At 36.4% G+C, this 11,280-nt stretch overlaps 2 protein-coding genes across 2 annotated transcripts; both read left to right on the forward strand.

The window, feature by feature from the left end:
- Positions 1–236: 236 nt before the first annotated feature.
- Positions 237–6,621, forward strand: LOC114747200 (protein MICRORCHIDIA 7-like). The gene is given in 20 exon segments (XM_028935491.1): positions 237–273; positions 352–430; positions 1,311–1,366; positions 1,368–1,404; positions 1,500–1,584; positions 1,910–1,985; positions 2,153–2,252; positions 2,255–2,280; positions 2,825–2,923; positions 3,051–3,152; positions 3,227–3,388; positions 3,463–3,558; positions 4,168–4,219; positions 4,303–4,414; positions 4,532–4,605; positions 4,751–5,064; positions 5,260–5,354; positions 5,439–5,526; positions 6,024–6,146; positions 6,281–6,621. Coding segments are annotated over 19 exon segments (1,827 nt in total). The 5' UTR covers positions 237–273; positions 352–384; the 3' UTR covers positions 6,365–6,621.
- Positions 6,622–8,542: 1,921 nt separating this feature from the next.
- LOC114747202 (phosphatidylinositol transfer protein 3-like) lies at positions 8,543–10,714 on the forward strand. The gene is made up of 6 exons (XM_028935493.1): positions 8,543–9,025; positions 9,461–9,722; positions 9,805–9,841; positions 9,949–10,054; positions 10,215–10,325; positions 10,400–10,714. The coding sequence occupies exons 1-6, from the start codon at positions 8,921–8,923 to the stop codon at positions 10,514–10,516; spliced, it is 738 nt and encodes a 245-aa protein (XP_028791326.1). The 5' UTR covers positions 8,543–8,920; the 3' UTR covers positions 10,517–10,714.
- Positions 10,715–11,280: the final 566 nt, after the last annotated feature.

The raw sequence follows: 11,280 nt of genomic DNA on the forward strand, positions 1-11,280 counted from the left end.
CATGGATCATGTCAGAGTTCATCCGAAGTTTCTGCATTCTAATGCCACAAGTCACAAGTGGGCACTGGAGGTAAAATGGCACGTTTTTATGAATGTTCAGTCACAGGAATGACATGCTTGTGCCTCTCAAATGTTTGGTGAAATAAAAGATTTTTTTTGTCTTGGACTTCAGTATTTTTATGGTTATTGGTTGGTGATTGTTATTTGTGCTAACATCTTTTTTTTTTTTTTTGGGCAGCTTTTGCTGAACTTTTGGATAACTCATTGGATGAGGTATGATACACTGTTTGTTATAATATTGAGTGGGATACTGCTTGCTATAATTTCACTTATTTACTTATTTTGAGTCAGGTTTGTAACGGGGCTACTTATGTCAACGTTGATATGGTGATAAATAAAAAAGATGGTACAAGGATGCTGCTGATTGAAGGTATTTCCATTCTTTCTAAAAAAATTTCTATAGTATCTGAATTTTCAATTTTTCATTTATAGAGCTATAGAAAGGAAAAGTAAAATGTGGAGGGGTGAATTAGATGAGCTCGCCTGGCCTCTCCACACCTAAATTCAAGTTGCCTACTTTTGTCACCTATACTGTTGCCTAGTTCTTACTCTTTCCATTGAAGTTAAAGAGGAATGTATGAGGTGAGCAGAGTGACACTTTTTGAATTACATGTTGGCTAAGTGGATTGCCTATAATTAAAATGAAATTGGAACAGAATAATAGTAGTTATGATGGGTAGCTATAATAGGAGGGGAGAAAGAAGAGGACCGATGGAAGCATCCTTGTTTGTATGAGAACTTCCATGCTTTGGACTCCATAAAAGCAGAACCGCTAACTTATAATTTAGAAGCTGGAGTACTAATGATTCCATAATATTTATATATAAAAAAGAAAAAATGGCGCAAGCAGCTTATAAGGAGAAGGTTCTGGAATTTGATGAGGGATTAGATGTGCTTGAAGTCCTAAGTGAAGAATTGCTAGCTGCTTGAATCAAGATTTTAGGAACTTGTTCAATTTTTGTTGCTTTCAAATGAAAACTCATGACCTTTACTACCAAACAATGGGTCCCTTGTTTCATTCCATCTCCCCACCTTTTCTTTATATGTTTATTTTTCGACAAATTATATACCCTACAGGTAGGATTGATGTGTTTGCAACTTCAGATGTTTGAGTCGTAGTAATGTCGTTGTCATTTATGCTTATTCCATCTCATTATCAATTTCCTTTTCCCTTCCCGCATAAAGCTACATGGCGATCTTTCTTTTGGCAATCTGTTTTTGTTATGTTATTATTATTACCGCTTTTCCAGATAATGGAGGTGGAATGGATCCGGATAAAATGCGTCAATGCATGTCACTGGGTTACTACTGTGAAAAGCAAATTATCAAATACCATTGGGCAATGTAAAGTGTTAAGTCCCTTGTCTACATACAAAAATTTAACTCATTGCATATTATATTGAAGTGGGCTTGCTGATCCTTTACTGTTGATGTGATAGACGGAAATGGTTTTAAAACGAGTACCATGAGACTTGGGGCTGATGTAATTGTGTTCTCACGCTATCCGGGGAGAGATGGAAAGAGGTTGGTTTGATTTCTTATTGCTTTCCCCTTACAAATTAAGAATGAGAAAAACACGATCATAAAATGTGATCATTGAATTATGTTCTGTATGACATTTTTTCCCCCCACTGCAACTACTCTGTTGGTTGCTTTATTGCTGGTGCAATCATTGGCCTGTTGGTCAGATTTAATGTTTATACTTCAAACATCAATTCTTTTCTATCAAAAATGAACAACTTCAGTGTTTATTCTTCTTGTTAGTTTTTTATACTGTCTCTTATAGTTTATTGTCTTCATTATTGATCATGGTGCCTTCGTAACTGTGTGACATGGTTGTTGTTGTTAGCTCTACACAAAGTATTGGCTTGCTGTCCTACACGTTTTTGAGGTGTACAGGGAAGGAAGACATTGTAGTACCCATGGTAATTTTTCGTACTTACTATAAATTTTACGTTTTAGATAAGACTCAAGATGTATAACTCATATTTGTTGATTTGCGTTTCACTTTAATCTAAGACATTGTAGTAGCAATTACTTATTATTTTCCATTGCATCTTACCGTTGTTTTTTGTGCCGTGTGAACTGAAAGCTTGATTATGAAAGAGAAGGTCAGGGCTGGAATAGGATAATACGATCTTCTTTGGCAGATTGGACTAAAAATGTTGAAACAATAGTTCGATGGTCACCTTTCCCAGTGAAGATGATCTTCTTCGGCAGGTAATCAATTGATACTTCGGGAAAACGTTTAATCGTGATACATATGAAAAGATGCCTGTGTAATGGACACTTAATCTCACAATATCTCATCATAGGAAGTGATTTTCGTTGATCTAACCGTCGAATTAGAAATAATTATCATATTGGTCATGTTATAGGATTTTAGAAAGAAGTTGGCGACAAGAAGTATATAATTGGCCAGATAATATCCTCTTTATATCTGGAAAGCACACTGTACGTTTTGTGTTTTACTTTTTAAATATGTTGATAGAGTATCTAGCAATGTTGGATTGATGTAAAATTTTTTGACTTTGATCTTCATGATTGAAACATGTAATGCAACTGTACATATATATATATATATATATATACAGTTTTGCACACAATGTACGTAAGCATGTATTTCATTCACTTCTTTTTTCTTTTTGGTTTGTCCTATTCTACTGGTTCATTTTCTGGTTTTGAGCAGTTAGTTATTGACGATGAATGAGCCATCATTTATTCCTCTAAGGATGAATAACTTTGTTAGCTTTGCTCTTTGCAGTTTAATATGATGAAAGGTCAGGGAACACGAATAATCATATACAACCTTTGGGAGGATGACCAAGGTCAACTGGAACTTGATTTTGATGCAGATCCGCATGTATGACTATGATATTGGCAACCCCATTACCCACCACAAAAAGGGGAAAACAATCCTTGCATATATAAGCAAGCTTCATGAAATATTAATATTAGTATTCTTAATTTTTCTTAATTATATATGGCAGGATATTCAAATCAGAGGAGTGAACCGGGAGGAGAAACACATACAGATGGCTAAAGAGTTTCCCAACTCTAGGCACTTCCTCACATATCGACATTCGTTAAGGGTTCGTTATATTTTTTATTAAGTGTACAAGAGAGATTGTCATATTTTTCTTACTATTTTTCTATCTGTATCCAGAGTTATGCCTCAATTTTATATCTGAGGCTTCGTCCAGGCTTCAGAATTATTCTTCGTGGGAAAGATGTTGTGCATCACAATATTGTGAACGATATGATGATGTCTCAGGAGGTTACATACAGGCCACAAGCAGGCGTGGATGGGGCTCCAAAGGATTTAAATGTAACATGCCTGTTGAACATTTGTTTTTATTTTTATGACGTCATCTGCACAATTTCATTTAGATCTTGTTACAGATGGTTGCTGTTGTGACTATCGGATTTGTCAAGGATGCAGTTCATCATATTGATGTTTCTGGTTTCAATGTTTATCATAAGAATCGACTCATAAAGGTAGTGTTATTCATGGTTGACGAAGATTGTGGACAAAATTATAAAGCATTTTATTTTGTATGTGGTTCCGTTATTTTAGAATATACATAAACCTCTTTTCAAACAAAAAGATACCCTACACTCTAGTCTCATTCTAATTCTCTCTCTCTCTCTCTCTAAAGCCTGAACAACTCTCTTTTTTGTTTTCAAAATATGTGTTTAGGTTAGTGGAGGGTATTTTAGTAGAAATTTTCAAAATCAGCTGAGATTGCATGGTAAATTTTTGTTTTAGGGGAGGTCTATGTATATCGTAAACTAGTGGAGAGTGCTGTGTAATTTCAACAAAATTTAGGGGGTTTGTGTAATTTATTCTTTTTTTAAAGAAATTAAGTGAATCATTATATCTTGTAAGATTAGAAATGTTGATTTATTTATATATTTCTGAGAATAAAATCAAGGCTTCTGTATGATTTAGAAGTGTACATTTTCTGCTTCATCATTCATGATAAATGAACAAAGATCGACTGTTGTCTGTAGTGGGTAGCTGGGACTTAAATAGTAGCAGTGTTTCTGGAGGACTCTAGATTGTCAATAAAATTTGGTCTCACAGATGGTTTTGATTTATTTCAGCCCTTCTGGAGGATTTGGAATCCTGCAGGAAGTGGTGGGCGAGGGGTCATAGGTGGGTTGTTTTGTCTTCTTCTTTTTACCTCTGCCAAATTGGCCGTGTTTCATTCTGACAAGTTTTGCACCATACAAACGCAGGAGTTTTAGAAGCTAACTTTGTGGAGCCAGCTCATGATAAGCAAGGCTTTGAGCGTACAATAGTTCTATCAAGACTAGAGTCGCGACTGGTACAAATGCAGAAGAGTTATTGGTAATTCTTGTTTCTCCATGCAAATGAGTTTTTTTTTTTTTAAATGGTTGCTTATATAGTCATGGCTCTCTATTTTTTTTAAAATAACTTAAATCTTTTTCATTCTTCTCTGGTTAGGCACTCAAACCGCGAGAAAATTGGTTATGCTCCTAATTGTAGCAAGAACTTACGAGCTGAGAGGGCAGATAGAGGTCAGTTATGAGGTCTTGCTTTTGCTTTATTTATGTACTTGATGGAGGTCTTGGTTTTAGCTTTGATTGCGTAATTGTTGCTAATCCTTTTTGTTTTTGGAAAGGACAAACTCGTGAACTTTTACTTCTATACTTTGTTTTGCAGAGACATCTCCTGATTATACTCCGGGATCATCACATTTTAAGAGGAAATACTCTGCTTCAAGCCGCAAAGCAACACCAAATATTGATAAGTTAGCCTCTTCTAAAAGAATTGGAAGGAAACAAAGTTCATACGAACTGGCAACGTCTGAAGAGGATGATAATGATGAAGATTATGTTGTTGACCCCAAGAAACGAGCAACTGAAGACAAGCAGAAGACATTTCAGGCCGAGAAATCTCTAGGTGAGGACAGTTTTCTCCAAGATATCACATTAAGCGGAAGAACCTTGAAGTCCCCAAGAGGATCCAAGCCAAAGGTGATGCATTTTCCCTGTATAAGCATGATTGTCTACCTATTTGCTTAATCTCAATGTCTAATAAGAAGCATTCCTTGTTCGTTTTTGTTGATGTTATTTGCATACAATATGGTGGAAGTGGTTGAATTCATCATTTTGGATATTTTGGTTTGACTGGTAAAACTCAAAATTGTGCGTATGGTGGTTGAATTGCAGGGGAATGATGTTAGTGAAGCCCGTTGTCCAATTTCTGATCCTGATATATGCACTTTGGAGCAGTTGAAAGAAGAGAATCGGGACTTGAAGGAAAGGTATATGTTGTACTTGTTGCTCGCTGGCTGTTTGGGTTGCTTTGTTGGACTTGATTCTTATAATTTGCGATTCTTGCGTTGTAGATTAAGCGGGATGGAGGAAGAAATTATTGGAGAATTAAGGCGGGATTTGCAGCATGAAAGGGACAAGTGCAAATCTCTTGAAGCTCAGGTTTAAAATGCGACTACTTATTTTCTATTATGGAAAGAAAGAAAATTGATCAGATTGATGATCAGTCTGTTGTAGTTTCACGTGATGACAATGCTCTTCTTTTAGCTTATATGTAATTGAACTGGATTGTTGCCTATTATAACTTCTGCATGTATATACTTTAGTTCTGAATTATCTTTCTTTTAGGTTTGCTCATACTTTTGTTACTTTCATCATTGCTGTGCTAAGGAGGATATCTGCGATCTAATTCATGGTCGAAGTGAATTAAGTTAGAAAGGATATTTTTTTTCTCCCTAAATTGGAATGGAATTTGAGGAGTCGGGGAGTGTGTGCCTTAACTAGTTATCTAGCTAGTAAAATTATAAAGTTGCTGACTCCTTTTGTCGAGGATCACTTAAATCCAGTAGCATAAGCTTTTAGGTGAAAACGTTGACTTTATTAATATTTCTGGCACATTCTGCATATTTCTTATCATCTCTTGAACATTATATTACCAGCTCCGGGCTGCTGAGAAGACGATTGAAGAATTGAACAAGGAACAAGAAACTATAATTGATGTATTCACCGAAGAAAGGGATCGACGAGATGCTGAGGAGAAAAAATTGCGGAAGAAGTTACAGGTTTAACTTCCCACTCTTCCCTCCAAAATTGGAGTGTAAAAGGAGATTTAGCTGTTTGTCTGTTTTTATCCAGGAAAAAGAAACATCCTAATTCTATATGATGATATCTTGTTTAACCTGTCTTTCCACTGTAGGAAGCATCTGATACCATCGAAGAACTCCGTGACAAGGTAAGGCTGCAAGAGAAGAGGCTTTCAAGTGGGAAGCTAGGACGGTGAGAACGTGAGATCATGGTTTCTGAATTCTGACTACGAGGCTCCTGACACGTATTACTAATTTTGTCCATCAATTTCATTGGCTGCCTATGGGCTGGTCCATCGTATATAGACTGCCGGATCTTGCTTACCAAACGTTGGAGGGGTCGTATCATGTGCGGCCAGTTTTGAGCTGTATAGTTGATGGTGCTTACTGATCTAGATTCTGTATATATGGCAATAGCATGTGATTGATTGTTGCTCCCTTGGCCGTGTCTTGATGAACAGTCATTTAGTGTGGTAAATGGTGCCTTGTTCTTTAGTGTATGTAATGCATTTTGTGGTCCAAAGGGAAGTCTAGCATTTCTTTGTGCAGAATTGGGATTTCAGTTCACGACCTTTAGCCCACATTTTAACTCTTTGCTGAGAATATTACTAGTAGGAGACTGTTTTAAGAATGTTGGGCTTTATCGTAGGCATCTTGCATCTTGCATCTTTCATGCCCATGCGAGAGCCGGATTTTTTTTTTCGGCGAACTGAAAGCAGCATTGAAAAATCAATGCACGGTTGAGGCTGGTCCCCCTCCTCTATTTTTTTGTTTAAAAAAATAATTATTCATTACTTTGTAAAGTTGGCCTGAGAGGCTGGCGTTTAGGTAAACCAGTTTTCAAGCCCCCACGCTCTTTAAGATGCAATCTTTTCGTGATACATACTGTAATGATTATCTTATCTTAACAGCTCATGCATTTATTTTTGTGACGTGCATTATTAGTGGATAAAAGGGGGCAGAATTAAAGCCGCCTAGAAATCAAACTGCAATGTGCTGATTCCTGGTTTGATGTTATCATTATTTTCGTGGCCGCATGGGAAATTTTTTTTTTAAAAGAAAATTCTAATGCATGAATATTAAATCTTCCATTGTTTTAGTGTTGAATTTTTACGAGCGGGTATTATATGAGAGAGATTATTTGTCTCAGCAATTTATTTTCTTTTTTAAGGGAAGGATCTTATTTTTTGGAATTAATCTTAAAAATTTGAGGCCTTTTTAATGAAATGCTTGTTATGGTGATCTTTATGCGTGTAATGTATTGGTAACAAAAAGAAAACAATCTTTGTCACCAATAACATAAAAAGAAGAAAAAAATCCTTATGAGCAGCTGTCCAACAATAAATATGTGGCCCCTTCTTAATATTTTTAGTGATCCATTGGGTATGCGAGCATGGGCCCATTCCCATTGCATTCTCGCCAAGTAATTTCATTTATTGAAGGAATGTCCCTTTCCTATCTAAAAGAACACGGGCCTGCTAGTTCCAGAAAGGAAAAAAAATTGAAATTAACAATAATGTAACAATGTTTTAACAAAAATATATAATATTCATAGTCTTAGATTAAAATTGTAATAAAAGTCAAATTTATTACTCTTCCGGTCCCTAATATAAGATCTATTTAACTAATTTGATTAGATTAAGAAAATTAAGTAAGTTAGTTAATTATAAGAAATGTGACACGTTTTTCCTAAAACACCATAATCATCTTTCTTAACATACCCCTCTCTGTTCTACTTGATTATGGTTGAGGGAGTATCCATAGGGATAATTTAGAAAAAATTGATAAATATGAAAAATGAGTCTTATATTTAGAATCAAAACTAACTTAACAATTAGGTCTTATATTAAGGACCGGAGAAGTAAATAGTTATTACAAAAGCATAACAAAGTGGATGAGAAACGAAACAAAATGTCCATTCTCCCCCCCCCCCCTCTTTTAGCTTCGAACGCAGGCAGCCATAGCACTCCAATGCGAAGGATGCATATCTTGTGAGAGAACGCAAAGGGTAAAAGAGTCAAAATAAATAAATACACATATTTCCAACAAAATTTTGGTAAGCAGTCTCATAAAAATTAAACAGAAAAATACAAATTTGAATTTTCACAAAAAAAACAAATTTAAATTTTCATAAACGTATAATATTTAATTTTTAACACTTTTTACTTGAAATTAATCTCAAATTCAAAGTAACATGAGACTCTAAATTTATAATAATAAACATACATATTGCAAACACATTTTTTTTAAGAAACAATTTTTAAAGTTTGAGTGCCCGTGATCGATGTTGTGAGTAAGACAAAGCATGCTTCATTTACTTCTCATCTAAGCATATCACGCAACCTGGATGGGGCTCCTCTCAAATCAAAGATTGAGTAGCTCAGCTCCCATTTTATGTGTCCCCCTTATCGTCGCACAACCTGGAAGTTTAGCATTTAGTTCGGATCATCAGTCTTAAAAATTTCTGCTTGATATCGCCGAGTCTGACTCACATACAAAATTTGAGGAATTCTCAATCTGAAACCGTTTATGGAAATAAAACAAAAAATCTTGGCGTACGCCATAAATAACAGGAGCAGGGCGGTAGCATTCAATGAAGAAGCAGAGGTTTAGGTGAGTGGGGACATCTAGTGATAGGGAAGATGATATTTAAGGAACGTACGTAAACTTGAGCTCTGGGACGTGAATAGAAGATTTCAAACAGGGAATCCGCCCATAAAATGCAGTGAAAGGCGGCAACACCGGCAGTAGTAATGGCTTTAGAAGAAGACATAGAGGACATGAACAGCTCTGAGACAGAGATGTCCAAAATTCCTCTCATGAGAGCTTTCGTTGAGTCCAAGGATCCCTCTGCTAAGGTAATCGTTTGGCATCTTCCATTTTTCCGACAGCTTTGTTCCTTGATCTTCTCTAGCTGCCACCTCCACCTGTTTAGTTTTCATAAGATCATAAAGTTCATAGAAAATGGTAAAATACAGAAAAATAAAATGAAGTGCAAAATTGCTAGCAACACTAGCTGCTTCTTTTGATGACTTTCAGTTTTTTATTTTCAATGGTTAGATCTGTGAGACTAGTGAGAATAGAAATTTGCTTTGCTACGGACTCAGATCTCGAAGTGATTCTTCTGCTTCTCTGTCTTGAGGGTTTTGTGGTTTTGCTTTGCCTTCACATTCACCTTCGTTCCGTTTTGGACTGTGGACTATACCTGCAGCTTTCAACATCTTTAATGAACATGATTCTGAGAGAGTTTGTTCATTTTCTTACGTTGAGATCAAATGTTAATAATATTTCAGGAATATGATGATTTGACGATGAGAAGATTCTTGCGCGCTCGTGAACTAGATATAGAGAAGGCTTCAGAAATGTTCCTGGAGTTCTTGAAATGGAGGCGCTCATTTGTTCCAAATGGTTCTATTTCTCTATCAGAGGTTCCAAATGAACTTGCCCAGAACAAGATTTTCACGCAAGGACTCGATAAGAAAGGACGTCCTATAACAATTGTCTTTGGTGCTAGACACTTCCAAAACAAAGTCGGCGGTCTGGACGAATTCAAACGTTAGTTTTTGCTAAAATCCTTTAATCAGTTATAAATCTGACACCAGAATTCAGTTCTTACAAACTAAATTTGCGTCTACAGGGTTTGCAGTGTACTCTCTTGATAAACTTTGTTCAAGGTAATTCCTTTCCCTGTGTTGTTAAGATGCTGAACCAGTACTTAGAACTGTGAAAACAGCAGAAGTTTGTAACTTTTAAAAGTAAAATACCTTTTGGCGTGTCTCAGGATGCCACCAGGTGAAGAGAATTTCGTGGGTATAGGAGATCTTAAAGGATGGGGATACTCAAACTGTGATATTCGTGGTTATCTTGGCGCTCTAAAGATTTTGCAGGTGAAGTTGAAATCATTTTTCCCTCACACTCTTTGTGGGCAAGATAACAAGTAGTTCAAAAATACAGGAAAATTCTATTGAAGTGGGTATGTTAGTTGATCAAGAACTTGATCAGGAATCATATCTTAGTAGTTTCATGATGGGTTTCTTGTGGTTGCAGGATTATTACCCAGAACGGCTGGGGAAGTTATTCATTGTGAACGCACCCTCCATATTTATGGCAGCATGGAAGATTGTTTACCCTTTCATTGACAAGAAAACCAAGAAGAAGGTGACATTTTTTTCAAATTTGCATGTTATATGTTTTAAGGATATATTCTTATTGATTGAAGGATGTGTGCACAGATTGTGTTTGTGGAGAACAAGAAGTTGAAATCAAGATTGCTGGAAGATATAGAGGAGGATCAGCTCCCAGAGGTATACGGCGGGAAGATGCCATTAGTCCCCATCCAGAATTGCTAGTTAAATGAGCAATCTCAGTTTTTCCCCCCTTTTTCTTTGAGCAAACGCGCAATCATAAACACATTTCGTTCCCAGTATTTACTTACTTTTGCCAATTGCTTCTTCGTTTAGATAAATCTGTGCCGTGTCAGACGCTTTATGAGGATATGATATGATAGAGTTGTATAAAATGGCGGGTTCTTATATTTTAGCTGATAACAATGGAGGTTAGGCCCCGATCCCAATTCGCCGAACATGTAATACTACTCTAGTCTTATATATCTATATATATAAGGAGGGAACTTGATGGAGTAGGGAAAATGAGGGAACTTCCATGATCCGTCTTTAAGTTCAGAGGTACGAAAAGGAAAATGCATGTTTCAACAAGAAGTATGCACACTAAATAGGAAATCAATATAAATTAATCGATAACAATTTAAATGAAGCTTTTTTTGACAAAACCCAATTAAATAAATTCATTAATTGAATTCCGTGCAAACAAGGGTAGGTCACCTAACTGGCTAGAAGTTGGTTTGCAACAATCACATGGAAGTACTGTAAGGAGTCGAATTGTGAGAAATTCAAAGAGGCATGGCCCCTTTCCTCAGGGCTGAAACAACCGCCGCACAAATGAATGGATGCTTTTTCCCCGGGGCGGCTACCTCGTTCCTGCTCTGCCCAGGGCTCACCAGAAACTGACGTATGAGAACTGAAAAGAAAGCTCAAGAACCGCTGCTCCACCGACACTTTCCATAGCCGATTTTTTTTTCTCTCCACCTTTTAGC

Source organism: Neltuma alba, unplaced genomic scaffold, assembly GCF_004799145.2.
Source record: "Neltuma alba isolate B1F8T4 unplaced genomic scaffold, ASM479914v2 tig00005243_pilon, whole genome shotgun sequence".
In the NCBI taxonomy this organism is placed as follows: Eukaryota; Viridiplantae; Streptophyta; class Magnoliopsida; order Fabales; family Fabaceae; genus Neltuma; species Neltuma alba.

Bases quoted from the DNA above. Each gene is read 5' to 3' on its own strand.
- LOC114747202 (XM_028935493.1), top strand. From the start codon at position 8,921: ATGGCTTTAGAAGAAGACATAGAGGACATGAACAGCTCTGAGACAGAG. The intron at 9,026-9,460 runs GTAATCGTTTGG...ATAATATTTCAG, and splicing joins CCAAGGATCCCTCTGCTAAG to GAATATGATGATTTGACGAT. The intron at 9,842-9,948 runs GTAATTCCTTTC...GGCGTGTCTCAG, and splicing joins CTTGATAAACTTTGTTCAAG to GATGCCACCAGGTGAAGAGA.